At 41.3% G+C, this 13,540-nt stretch overlaps 1 protein-coding gene across 1 annotated transcript in view; it reads right to left on the reverse strand.

Annotated features, from left to right (window-relative positions):
- fbxl13 (F-box and leucine-rich repeat protein 13) overlaps positions 1-13,540 on the reverse strand; it is a 175,363-nt gene that overhangs the window by 146,047 nt on the left and 15,776 nt on the right. Inside the window, 2 exon segments of the mRNA XM_063072833.1 lie at positions 614-768; positions 9,076-9,143. Coding sequence (XP_062928903.1) covers positions 614-768; positions 9,076-9,143 — 223 coding nt within the window.

The raw sequence follows: 13,540 nt of genomic DNA on the forward strand, positions 1-13,540 counted from the left end.
TGTCGAACGCTACTCTCACCTAGCCCCACCGACCTGCACTGAGCCCATAACCCTCCATTCCTTTCCTGTCCATATACCTATCCAATTTTTCTTTAAATGATAATATTGAACCTGCCTCTACCATTTCTACTGGAAGTTTTTTCAACACTTACTTCAAGCTCCCCTGTCCTCCCCTGATAATTGACTTATCACCATATTCATGCGAGGAAAATATGCGCTGTGTGTTTAATATTAAATTCGTTAGATAAACCCTTTTAGAAATGAAATTGAGTGTATTAGCCACTTATCACCTATATTCTGATCGTGATTTACACCGCCACTGCCCAAAAAGAATCGCCAAAAACGACTTGTAGAAAAAAAATCGGCACGTACACCCATGCGCAAGCCACGTATGCGCACTGGTGCCCGCGCAAGGCTTCATGGTCATTGTAGTCTTTCTCGGGGTAAACACAACGTATTTGATTGCTGGTCTTGTCCGTTGGCAACCCTACACCACACCCCCCGCCCCCGGTTGGCCGGTCAGCCGGTCTGCAAGAATATTGCCAATAATAAACCGGTCCGTGTTGCAAAAAAGGTTGGGGACCCCTGCCCTACAGTATACAATTCTACTCACAGGCATGCCATTTCCTTTGGATCTGGATCCACTTCAACCATGCATCAAATGCCATTTTTAATTTGTTCCTTACATAGTGATCTTGAGCCTTGTTCATATCTTGTGACAGTTTAATCCGCTCTTTTCTTTTGTTTCTGATATAATTCATCCATTCACTGCAGTAAAAGAGTCATGAATTTTTAAAAAAACAATGTTTATATAACAGTAATTATACAACACCCAGTCAGTACTTCTGCATTAATATTAAGACTTAGATTAAAACAGTTCTTCTGTTTTTTTCACCCAATCTCCATCAAAAACCACATTTTTTGTATCTAAATATCACTACTAAAGCACAACCACTATGTTCAGTAGCAGATAGGATCAAAATACCAAGGATTTAATATGTTCCTCTCCTTCCATATGTTTATGCTTCCTGTATTACCTTATGATAAAACCCTATTAAATAACTACTCAATTTTTCGATAGCTGACTCACTGAATGACAATTCCCTGATTCCCTTTAAACACATCAGGGGTCTTTTCCTGTGCCCTCTCTAAATTTGATGGGGTCTTGTTTCCCAGACATCCTTAAACTCTCCAGGACCCACATTCTCTGCACTCATCAGATCCTTGTTTTCTATGTTCCCTTTAAACTCACCAGTATCCTCAGAGGGGAGGAGAAGACGCAGCGCGCACAGCCGCTCCGAAATGATATCGTATTTGTAAGTAGGGGCCGTGCACAGTCCTGATTTGATGGAGACAGACGTGAGAAGCACAGAGGAACATCTGGAGAAACTTCTGAAATGCCTGCTTTGCTGCCGTTGTTACTGTGCAATTGAGAATCTCCGGAGGGGAAGGCCCCAAATCCTCAGCTTTGCCTACTGCCTGTTGCCGGGGCCGGAGTTGAAGTGCTCGGCAGAGATGGTGCTCAGTGCTCGGTGTCGGAGGCTTGAAGTTTTCGGACGGACTCAAGAGTCGGCTGTGGTCGGGTTCTTCCAGAGTGCTGCATTGGCAAGTTTGCGGTGCTGGAAGTTCATGGCAGGAAGAGAGTTTCTCTTCCTTCTACCGTCTGCGTGAGACGATGGGACTTTCGAGAGACCTTGAGACTTTTTTTTACCGTGCCCATGGTCTGTTCTTCATCAAATTACGGTATTGCTTTGCACTGTTGTAACTATATGTTATAATTATGTGGTTTTTGTCAGATTTTTTAGTCTTGGTTTGTCTTGTGTTTCTGTAATATCATTCTGGAAGAACATTGTATCAGTTCTTAATGCATGCAGTACTAAATGACAATAAAAGAGGACTGCGTGTCCTCATAATCTAATCTAATCTAATCCAGTTTAGTCATAGTCATAGAGTTGAATAGCACAGATAAAAGCATCTTGACCCATCACAGCCAAGCAGATTTCTTTTCCAACCACATTAATATCACCTGGACTGAATCCTCCTACGCCTTGCCTATTTAATGTAGTATTGTATCTAATTCCGCCACCTGCTCCAGCAGCATGTTCCAGATATCGACCATTCAGATACTATTTAAAATTCCTCCTTTTCACTTAAAACTATACCTACTTGTTTTTCTCCCTACAATGGGGGTCAAAGGGGTTCTGAGTATCCAACTTAACTGTGACTCTTATAATTCTATATAACTTTATTAAGTCATTCTTCAGTTTACGTTGCCCTAGGGAAACAAGTCAGTCCAACCAATCTCTAACCATAACTAACCCTTTGGTGAATCTCTTCTCCACAATCATATTTTCTCTGTGGCGATCAGAATTATAATCAGAACACAATACTCCATGAGGTTGAACCAGTATTTTGTAAAACTGAAATATAATGTAACATTCAAACTCTTATATTCTATATGCTAATCTCAAAGTCAGGCACACCATATGCCTTCTTCCCTATTGCTAATTTCATCAAACAGTAAACATGAACACACCTGGTCTCTCTGTTCATCAACAAATAAATGAAGGGTCTCACCTGAAACGTCGACTGTACTCTTTTCCATAGATGCTGTCTGGCCTACTGAGTTCCTCCAGCATTTTGTATGTGTTGTCTCTGTTCATCAACATTTCTTAGTGCCCTGGTATTTTCTATATGCATCCTAACATTATTTAACTTCCCAAAATGAGTCTCTTTGAGAATGTCAGGATTAAATTCCTTTTGCCATCACTCTGCCCAAATTCCTAACTGATCTACAGTACATCCTACAGTCACCTTGGATAACCTTCCTTATTATCTGCAACACCACCAATTTACTCTTCATTCATAAACTTATTAATCATACCTCTTACAATCACACTTAACTCATCAATATATATAACAGCAAAGTCCCAGCACCAATCTCTGTGGTACACCACTAGTCATAAATTTCCAATCAGAAAAAAAGTTCTGCCATTACTATCGTCTTCCTCTTGTCACCACGCTATTTTTGGGGGGTTCAATCAGTTAGCTTATTTTGGATCCCATGCGCTTTAACCTTCCGAACCAGCCTACCACAAGGGACCTTGTTAAATAACTCAATGAGGTCCAAAGCAACACACACACAAAATGTTAGAGGAACTCAGTAGGTCAGGCAGCATCTATGGAAAACAGTAAACAATCGATGGTTCATGCCGAGAGCCTGAAGAAGACAGTTTATTCTTTTCCATAGATGCTGCTTACCAGCTGAGTTCCTCCAGCATTTTGTGTGTGTTGCTTTGGATTTCCAGCATCTGCAAATTTTCTCCTGCTAGTGATTCACTAAAGTCCACATGGACAACATCTACTAAACTGCCTTCATCAATCCCTTTGGTTATCCTCTCAAAAAACAATCAATTCAGAGAGACAGACTTCCCCTCCCCCCAACAAAGCGACGCTGAATATTCCAAATGACATAATTCTTGTCCCTCAGAATTTTCTCCAAAAATTTTCCCATTACTAACAAAAGGTTCAACAACCTGGCCTGGTTCTTCTTAAATAATGGAACAACATAAACAATCTTCTGGTACTCACCAGTGGCTAACAAAGATGCAAAAATCTCTGTCAGAGTCCATTAATGTTTTCCCATAGTATTCTGGCATAGAACACATCTGGCCCTGAGCTCTTATGTGGTCCACAACATAAGATATTCAATACCCCCACTTTCCTCGTATCAATATGATCCAGACAATCAACATAACTCTCCCTGTACTCACTATCCTCCATGTCCTTCTCCTTGCTGAATAAAGACAAGAAATATTCATTTAGGACCTTGCCTCCACACATACAGTACATATAGTAGATTATCCCTTTGATTCCTAAGGGGAAACAACTTTTTCTCGAGCTTTCCATTTGATCTTAATATACTTAAAAAGAAACTTGGGATTCTCCTTAATCTTAACTGCCAAAGATATTTCATTACTTCTTTTTGCCCTCTTAACTCCAATCTTAAGTACTCTCCTATATCATCCATGTTCCTCAAGAGATTCGTAGCCTATACCTGTCATATGCTTCTTTTTTTTCGATTTACATTAAAATTTATTTTAACCCCTTAAATACATTGTTTCAACATAGGATCTGTAACAATTAATCTCCAGCAATCTTCTGAGAAAGAAATAATTTTATTATTCTTTATTCAGAGGAAATGGCTAATATAAGGGGGCATATTTTAACGTGATTTGAGGGAAGTATAGGGTGATGTCAAAGGCAAGTTTTTTACACAGAGAATGGTGGATGCGTGGAACGCCCTCCAGCAGTGGTGGTAGAGGCAGGTATGTTATGGACGTTGAAGGAACACTTAGATAGACAAAGGAATGAAAAAAAATGGAGGGCTATGTTGAATAGAATGGTTAAATTGATCTTAGAGCAGGTTAAAAGATCAACACAACATTATGGGTCGAAGGGTCTGTACTATGCTTTGGTATTCTATGTTTTATGTTCTGTGTTCCAGAGAATACACAAAGACAAGGAAATATGAGCAAAGGAAGAACATGACCTACTTTTAAGGTGAGAGGGGGAAAGCTTAAAAGAATGGTAGGTACTTGGAATGGGTGCTAGGGATAGTGGTGGAAGCACATACAATGGTGGTGTTTAAGAGGTTTTAGATAGACACATGAATATGCAGGAAATGGAGAGATATGGGACATTTGCAGGCCAAAGGGATTCAATCTAATTTGTTATCATGTTTGGCACAGATATAGTAGGAACAAGGGCGAGTCCCTGTTGACTGTTCTATGTTCCATGTTCTAAGTTCTACTATGTTTTTGTTGCTGAAAAGCTGCATCATACATAACTTGTTATAAAAAATTTACAAAAGGGTTCTGCATACAATAATGATTATTTCTACAGAAACTGAGTAATTACATCAGAATCAGGTTTAATATCACCAGCATTTGACGTGCATATATACATTACTGAGATCATTCTCCACTGAGAAGTGAAAGGAGAAGAATTGAAGAGGGGTAGGGAGCAGGGGTGGGATTAAAATGAGAGGAGAAAAATGATGGAGAAATGGGTAAAAATATAAAGGACAGAAGCACTCATTATCAATTCAGGGTATTCAGCAATGTGAGGGGGGGGGAAGTGTTTCAGTTTGCATGAAAGCCTTAAATCACATCTAGAAGAATAAGATATCAGAAACATGACATCTCTGATGTTGTCCCAGGATTCCAGCTGCACTGGTCTCAATAGGATTCTATATTAAATTGATATGTCTAAGGCACAAATTAATGTTTCAAGAAAAAAACTTCTAAGGAAACAAAATTCCCTAAAAACAGTGATGAGCAGAAATGAGCAATAATGAGCTGAGATAGGTCAAGGCATTTGGTGCACATTTTATATCTACAGGAGTGAGTAACAGAGCAAAGAAAGTATGGTGGGGCATGATCACAAGATCAATGCCTGAACATTTGGTTAGCATCATTTCAAGAAAGTAGAGTTGTGCCAGCACAATTCTGTGAGCTAACCCTGAGCACAGAACAAACTGATATGGATGGTCTGCTATGAACAAACATCCTGTTAATTACAGAATTAGTGGTTGAAGTATAAAGTGATTATGGAATGGCGCCAACGGGAATTTGAAAAATAAACATTCACATGTGAAAGAAGGAGTTGACTTACAACAATGCAATTAACTTTAAAATCAAAGCAATGTCTAAGATGTATTAAAAGGAATGTATGAAATGGTGCCTCACAGGATACTTGAGGGCAACCACTCCAGGCATAACTATGTTAGATGAAGATCCTCAATTAGGAATGTAGAGAATAACTCATTGCATAGAACCCAACCAGGGTAGAATAGGTAATGTGTGAAAAAGAATTAGACTGTTGTCTGCTATGTCTCTTTGAAACATGGCTTACATGTGCATCACCTCACTGTGCCATTCCGCCTAAAGGCTTCTCAATTCACTGGATGGACCGTACAGTGTCCTCAGACAAAATTATATGAAGAGTGTTCTGCTTCTTAATCAAATCCTTGTGGTGTTCTGACATGACGGCTCTGGTTAGCTCCTGCTCACCCACTTGGAATATCTAATGGTGAAGGGTTGCCCATACCACCTGCCATGGGAGTTCACTTCAGCTGTCCTGATGGCAATCTACATCCCACCTCAGACAGACATGAAACCTACACTCAATGAACTCTGTGGTCAACAACCTGGAAATAGGATACCCAGAAGCCCTTTTTGACAAGTCACATTGCCAGTGACTTCAACCAAGCCAACTTCAAAAGTATGTTACCACAATACTACCGGCATGTCTCCTGTCCCACCAGTGGCCCAAGCACCATCAACCATTGTTAAAGAAACATCAGCGATGCCTACCAAGCCATCCCTTATCCACATTTTAGTTAATCAGATCACCAGGTTGTGCTTCTACTCCCTGAATACAAACAGAATAGAGACAGAAGAATCCAGAACAGAACAGAAAATGCTGTATGAGGATGACAGATGAGATTCTACATGACTGCACTGAGTCCATGTTCAAAGACTCAGGTGCCAGCCTAGATAGCATGATACTACCATTACAGACTTTAATTGCAAGTGTGTTCAGGATTGTGTGCCTAAGAATAACAATTCAGGTGTTTCCAAAGCAGAAACCATGGATGAACCAAGAGATCCACACTCTTAAGTCTAGGTCTGCAGCATTCAAATCAGGAGACCCTAACCTTTATAAGAAATCAAGATATGACCTCTATAAAGCTATCAGAGATGCTAGAAGTCAGAAACCATTCCAAAATTCGGTCTCCATCTGGCCATCAGCTATGGCAGGGTTTAGATACTATAAAGGATTATAAAATGAAGTCAGGCAGCATCGTCATGATGGTACATCCCTTCCCGAAGAGCTTAACATATTCTATGAACAGTTCGAAAAGAAGGGAATGAGTATGTCACAACCCACACTGACATAAGATCAATCTTCAGGAGGGTGAACCCACGGAAAGCATCAGGCCCAGTTAGTGACCCGGGCTGTGTTCTTAGATCCGCACGGCTCGACTGGCAGAAGTATTTGCAGATATTTTACCCTCCCTGCTTCTGTGGTTTCCTTCTGCTTTCAGAAAACTGCTATCATCCTGGTACCCAAGAAAAGCAAGATATCATGCCTTAATGACTACTGCTCGGTGGCTCTAACATCTACCATCATGAAGTGCTTCGACAGGCTGGTCATGGCACAGATCAATTCCAGATTTCCACATAACTTCCACCCACTGCAATTTGGTTGCCACTGAAACAGGTCTATGGCAGATGTCATCTCCCTGGCCCTACAGTCATCTCTGGAGTATCCGGATATTAGAGACCTATCTCAGACTATTAGTTATAGAATACAGTTCTGTCTTCAATATTATTATTCTAAGTAAACTCATCACCAAACTCGGAAGCCTGGGAGTTAATGTCTCCCTCTACAACTGGATCCTTGACTTTCTGACCAACAGACTACAATCAGGATAGGCGGCATCAGCTCCACCACAATGATTCCAAACACAGGTTTCTACTCTATTCATTACAAACTCATGATTACGTAGCTAGATTCTGCTCTAACTCCATCCACAAATTTTCAGAGGATACTCATAATGGGCCACATTTCAAATAATAAGTTGGAGTACAGGAAGGAAATAGACAGTTTAGTGACATAGCATCATGACAACAATCTTTCCCTCAATGTCAACAGAACAAAAAAGCTGATCATTGACTTCAGAAAGAGTCAGTGCAAAAACGGGCCCTTTGGCCTCTCTGGTTCATGCCAAACTATTACTCTGCCTGGTCTCATCAACCCATACCTGAATCACAGCACTCCATAACCATCTATGTACTTATCCAAATTTCTCTTAAATGTTGAGATTGAACCCGCATTCACAACTTCATCTGGCAGCTTGTTCCACACTTACACCACCCACTGAATGAGGAAGTTCTCCCTCAGGGTCCCCTTAAATATTTTAACTTTCACCCTTAACCTATGACCTCTAGTACTAGTCTCGTCCAACTTCAGTGGAAAAAGCCTGTTTGCATTTATCCCATAAGAACTTAAGACACAGAAGCAGAATCAGGCCACTTAGCCCATCAAGTCTGCTCCACCGTTCCATCATAGTTGATATATTATCCCTCTCACCCTATTCTCCCACCTTCTCCCCATAACCTTTGACACCCTTACTAATCAAGAACCTATCAACATCCACTTTAAATATACCCAATGACTTTGCCTCTGAAGCCTCAGATTAGCCAAAGAAGTTCCTCCTCATCTCTGTACTTAAGTGGACATCCTTGTATTCTGAAGTTGTGCCCTCTAGTCCTAGACTCCCCTACTACAGGAAACATCTTCTCCATGTCCACTCCATCTAGTCCCTGCAATACCAGATAGATTTTAATGAGAACCCCGCTTCATTCTTCTAAATTCTAGTGAGTACAGGCCCAGAGTCATCAAATGCTCCTCTTACGTTAGCTCTTTCATTCCTGGGATCATTCTCGTGAACCCCCTCTGGGTCCTCTCTAATATCAGCACATCCTTTCTTAGATAAGCGGCCCAAACTGCTCACAATACTCCAAGTGTTGTCTGGCCAGTGTCTTATAAAACCTCAGCACTGCGTTCTTGCTTTTATATTCTAGTCCTCTTGAAATGGATGCTTACATTGTTTTTGCCTTCCTTCACTCTATCTATCCAATTTACTAACTCATCCTGAATGCCAAGTGAGTAAACCTTCTTGAAAATGGTTGAGACAAGTACATTAACAACACTTTAAAGGCACTTGGGCAAGTACATGGATAAGAATGGTTTAGAGAGGTATATGCTGAAAACAGACAAATGAGACTAGCTTAAATTGGTATCTTGGTTGGTATGGCTCAATTGGGCCCAAGAGCCTTTTTTCTATGCTGTATAACTCTATATAGGCATCTCAGTCAACATGGACAATTCAGACCGAATAAATCTCTCTCTCTCTCTCCCTCCCTCAACAAATGCAACACATTTACACTACATCTGTTTAAAAGGTCAAGCTTTAGTATTTATTTTTACAAAGAATGTACTCACCGAAAGTACTTTTTCAGTAAAAAGTTTAAGTAAAACTGATATGCTGCCTTATACACTTCTGGGGGAAGCTGCAAGAATTATACAAAATGAAAATAATTAATATTTTGCTCAGGTCCAAAAATTACTTAAAATAAGATCAAAGGATTGAGATTTATCACTTGAAATATAATTGCTAGTTTTGAGTGGTACTCTGCTTCCAAAATCCATTCTACCGACTTCATTAGCTTGTAGCATAGAGGAATATCCACATTTAATTGCTTACAAAAGACATGAAAGCATTTTAACTCTTTCACATCATTAACATAATACTAGCCCAAACCTGATAGGAGGTGCCATGAAAATGGTATGCAGGCAGCACCAAGGAACAGTCGTCTTAGTTCATCTGTGAAAGCAGGGCTCATACACTGATTATAAAAGAAGCATATTTTTCTCAATGATCTAATTTAAAATGTGAACTTCAGATAGCTAGTCTTTCTTTGAGGTGACTTGGGGAAAACCCAAGAAAGGGAAGGCCCAAGGATTCCTTGTGGAGATTAGAGTACCACTCCTGTTCCTTTCAGGTGACATGTTTTTAGAATGAAAATGTCTTGCTTTCACTTGGTTACTTATGACAGCTTTCCAAGATTAAATGTTACTTTGTGGCCTTAGGTTAAAATAAGGTTGTAATTCCCAACAGATAAATCCCGCGGGTTTTACATGTCAGTAAGATCCTTAGCAGCTTGAGCAGGCATTTCAGATACCCACATGGTGTGTTGCTTCCCAGGTGCCAGGATACGGGATGTCTTGGCTCGGGTCCAGAATATTCTGAAGGGAGAGGGCGAGTAGCCAGTTGTCTTGGTACATGTTGGTACCAATGACATAGATAGGACAAGGGAGGAGGTTCTGAAGAGAGATTTCTGGGAGTTAAGAAGGAAGCTGAGAAGCAAGACCTCCAGGGTAGTAATCTCAGGATTGCTACCTGTGCCACGTGCTAGTGAGGGCAAGGATAGTAGGATCAGGCAGATGAATGCGTGGCTGAGAGACTGGTGCAGGGGGCAGGGCTTCAGATTCTTGGATCATTGGGATCTCTTCTGGGGGAAGTATAACCTGTTCAAAATGGACAGGTTACACCTGAACCCGAAGGGGGCCAATATCCTGGCGGGAAGGTTTAATAGAGCTGTTAGGGAGGGTTTAAACTAATTTGGCAGGGGGGTGGGAACCAGAATGATAGAGCAGAGGAAGAGGAAAACAGAAATAAATCTAAGATAGTGAGCAGTAAAGATGTCAGGAAAGACAGGCAGGTGATGGGGCAAATTTGTAGCCATTGGGATGAGTTGCAGTGCAATAAAATTGCAGTGAAATCAAAGCGAAAAGTACCAAATACTGGTCTTAAGGAGTTATACTTAAATGCACGCAGCATAAGGAATAAGGTGGATGATCTTGTTGTACAACTACACGTTGGCAGGTATGATATTGTGGCCATCACTGAGACGTGGCTAAAGGATGCATGTCTCTGGGAGCTGAACGTCCAAGGATACACAGTGTATCGGAAGGATAGGAAAGTAGGCAGAGGGGGAGGCGTGGCTTTATTGGTAAGAAATGATATTAAATCATTAGAAAGAGGTGATATAGGATCAGAAGGTGCAGAATCTTTATGGGTTGAGCTAAGAAATCGCAGGGGTAAAAGGACCCTGATGGCAGTTATTTATAGGCCTCCAAACAGCTGCAGTGATGTGGACTACAAATTACAACAGGAAATAGAAAAAGCTTGTCAGAAGGGCAGTGTTATGATAATTGTGGGGGATTTTATCATGCAAGTGGATTAGGAAAATCAGGTCGGCACTGGATCTCAAGAGAGAGAATTTGTAGAATGTCTGCGAGATGGCTTTTTAGAACAGCTTGTTGTTGAGCCCACTAGGGGATCAGCTATACTGGGTTGGGTATTGTGTAATGAACCGGAGATGATTAGAGAGATTGAGGTGAAGGAACCCTTAGGAGGCAGTGGTCATAACATGATTGAGTTCACTGTGAAATTTGAAAAAGAGAAGCCGAAATCTGATGTGTCGGTATTTCAGTGGAGTAAAGGAAATTATAGTGGCATGAGAGAGGAACTGCCCAACGTTGACTGGAAAGGGACGCTGGCGGGAAGGACGGCAGAGCAGCAGTGGCTGGAGTTTATGCGAGAAGTGAGGAAGGTGAAAGACAGGTATATTCCAAAAAAGAAGAAATTTTCGAATGGAAAAAGGATGCAACCGTGGCTGACAAGAGAAGTCAAAACCAAAGTTAAAGCAAAGGAGAGGGCATACAAGGAAGCAAACATTAGTGGGAAGACAGAGGATTGGGAAGTTTTTAAAAGCTTGCAAAAGGAAACTAAGAAGGTCATTAAGAGGGAAAAGATTAACTATGAAAGGAAGCTAGCAAATAATATCAAAGAGGATACTAAAAGCTTTTTCAAGTATATAAAGAGTAAAAGACAGGTGAGAGTAGATATAGGACCGATAGAAAAAGATGCTGGAGAAATTGTAATGGGAGATAAGGAGATGGCGGAGGAACTGAACGAGTATTTTGCATCAGTCTTCACTGAGGAAGACATCAGCAGTATACTGGACACTCAAGGGTGGCAGGGAAGAGAAGTGTGAGCAGTCACAATTACAACAGAGAAAGTACTCAGGAAGCTGAATTGTCTAAAGGTAGATAAATCTCCCGGACCAGATGGAATGCACCCTCGTGTTCTGAAGGAAGTAGCTGTGGAGATTGCGGAGGCATTAGCGATGATTTTTCAAAAGTCGAAAGATTCTGGCATGGTTCTGGAGGACTGGAAGATTGCAAATGTCACTCCGCTATTTAAGAAGGGGGCAAGGAAGCAAAAAGGAGATTATAGACCTGTTAGCTTGACATCGGTGGTTGGAAAGTTGTTGGAGTCAATTGTCGAGGATGAGGTTACAGAGTACCTGGAGGCATATGACAAGATAGGCAGAATTCAGCATGGATTCCTTAAAGGAAAATCCTGCCTGACAAACCTATTACAATTTTTTGAGGAAATTACAAGTAGGCTAGACAAGGGAGATGCAGTGGATGTTGTATATTTGGATTTTCAGAAGGCATTTGACAAGGTGCCACACATGAAGCTACTTAACAAGATAAGAGCCCATGGAATTAAGGGAAAGTTACATACGTGGATAGAGCGTTGGCTGATTGGCAGGAAACAGAGTGGGAATAAAGGGATCCTATTCTGGTTGGCTGCCGGTTACCAGTGGTGTTCCACAGGGGTCCGTGTTGGGGCCGCTTCTTTTTACATTGTACATCAACGATTTGGATTATGAAATAGATGGCTTTGTGGCTAAGTTTGCTGACGATACGAAGATAGGTGGAGGGGCTGGTAGTGCTGAGGAAACAGAGAGTCTGCAGAGAGACTTGGATGGATTCGAAGAATGGGCAACGAAGTGGCAAATGAAATACAATGTTGGAAAGTGTACGGTTATGCACTTTGGCAGAAGAAATAAACGGGCAGACTATTATTTAAATGGGGAGAGAATTCAAAGTTCTGAGATGCAACGGGATTTGGGAGTCCTCGTACAGGATACCCTTAAGGTTAACCTCCAGGTTGAGTCGGTGGTGAAGAAGGCGAATGCAATGTTGGCATTCATTTCTAGAGGAATAGAGTATAGGAGCAGGGATGTGATGTTGAGGCTCTATAAGGCGCTGGTGAGACCTCACTTGGAGTACTGTGGGCAGTTTTGGTCTCCTTATTTAAGAAGGGATGTGCTGACGTTGGAGAGGGTACAGAGAAGATTCACTAGAATGATTCCGGGAATGAGAGGGTTAACATATGAGGAACGTTTGTCCGCTCTTGGACTGTATTCCTTGGAGTTTAGAAGAATGAGGGGAGACCTCATAGAAACATTTCGAATGTTGAAAGGCATGGACAGAGTGGATGTGGCAAAGTTGTTTCCCATGATGGGGGAGCCTAGTACCAGAGGGAATGACAAGGATTGAAGAGCGCCCATTCAGAACAGAAATGCGAAGAAATTTTTTTTAGCCAGAGGGTGGTGAATCTATGGAATTTGTTGCCACGGGCAGCAGTGGAGGCCAAGTCATTGAGTGTATTTAAGGAAGAGATTGATACGTATCTGAGTAGCCAGGGCATCAAAGGTTATGGTGAGAAGGCGGGGGAGTGGGACTAAATGGGAGAATGGATCAGCTCATGATAAAATGGCAGAGCAGACTCGATGGGCCGAATGGCCGACTCCTGTTCCTTTGTCTTATGGTCTTATGGTCTTATGGTATGATTTAAATTTGACTCCTGCCGTTCGGATTGGTTAAAAGGACTAACTAAATACATATCTAATGTGATCAGCCCAAGGAAGTGAGTCAAAAAGTTTAAGTTCAGGAGGTTAAATAGGCAGGGAGAACAGGGAGAAAACTAGAGATGGAGAGAGAATGGATTGGCAGGCATGCAAAGTGATCTATGTTTACTTATTGAAAT

Source organism: Mobula hypostoma, chromosome 20 (assembly GCF_963921235.1).
Source record: "Mobula hypostoma chromosome 20, sMobHyp1.1, whole genome shotgun sequence".
Lineage (NCBI taxonomy): Eukaryota > Metazoa > Chordata > Chondrichthyes > Myliobatiformes > Myliobatidae > Mobula > Mobula hypostoma.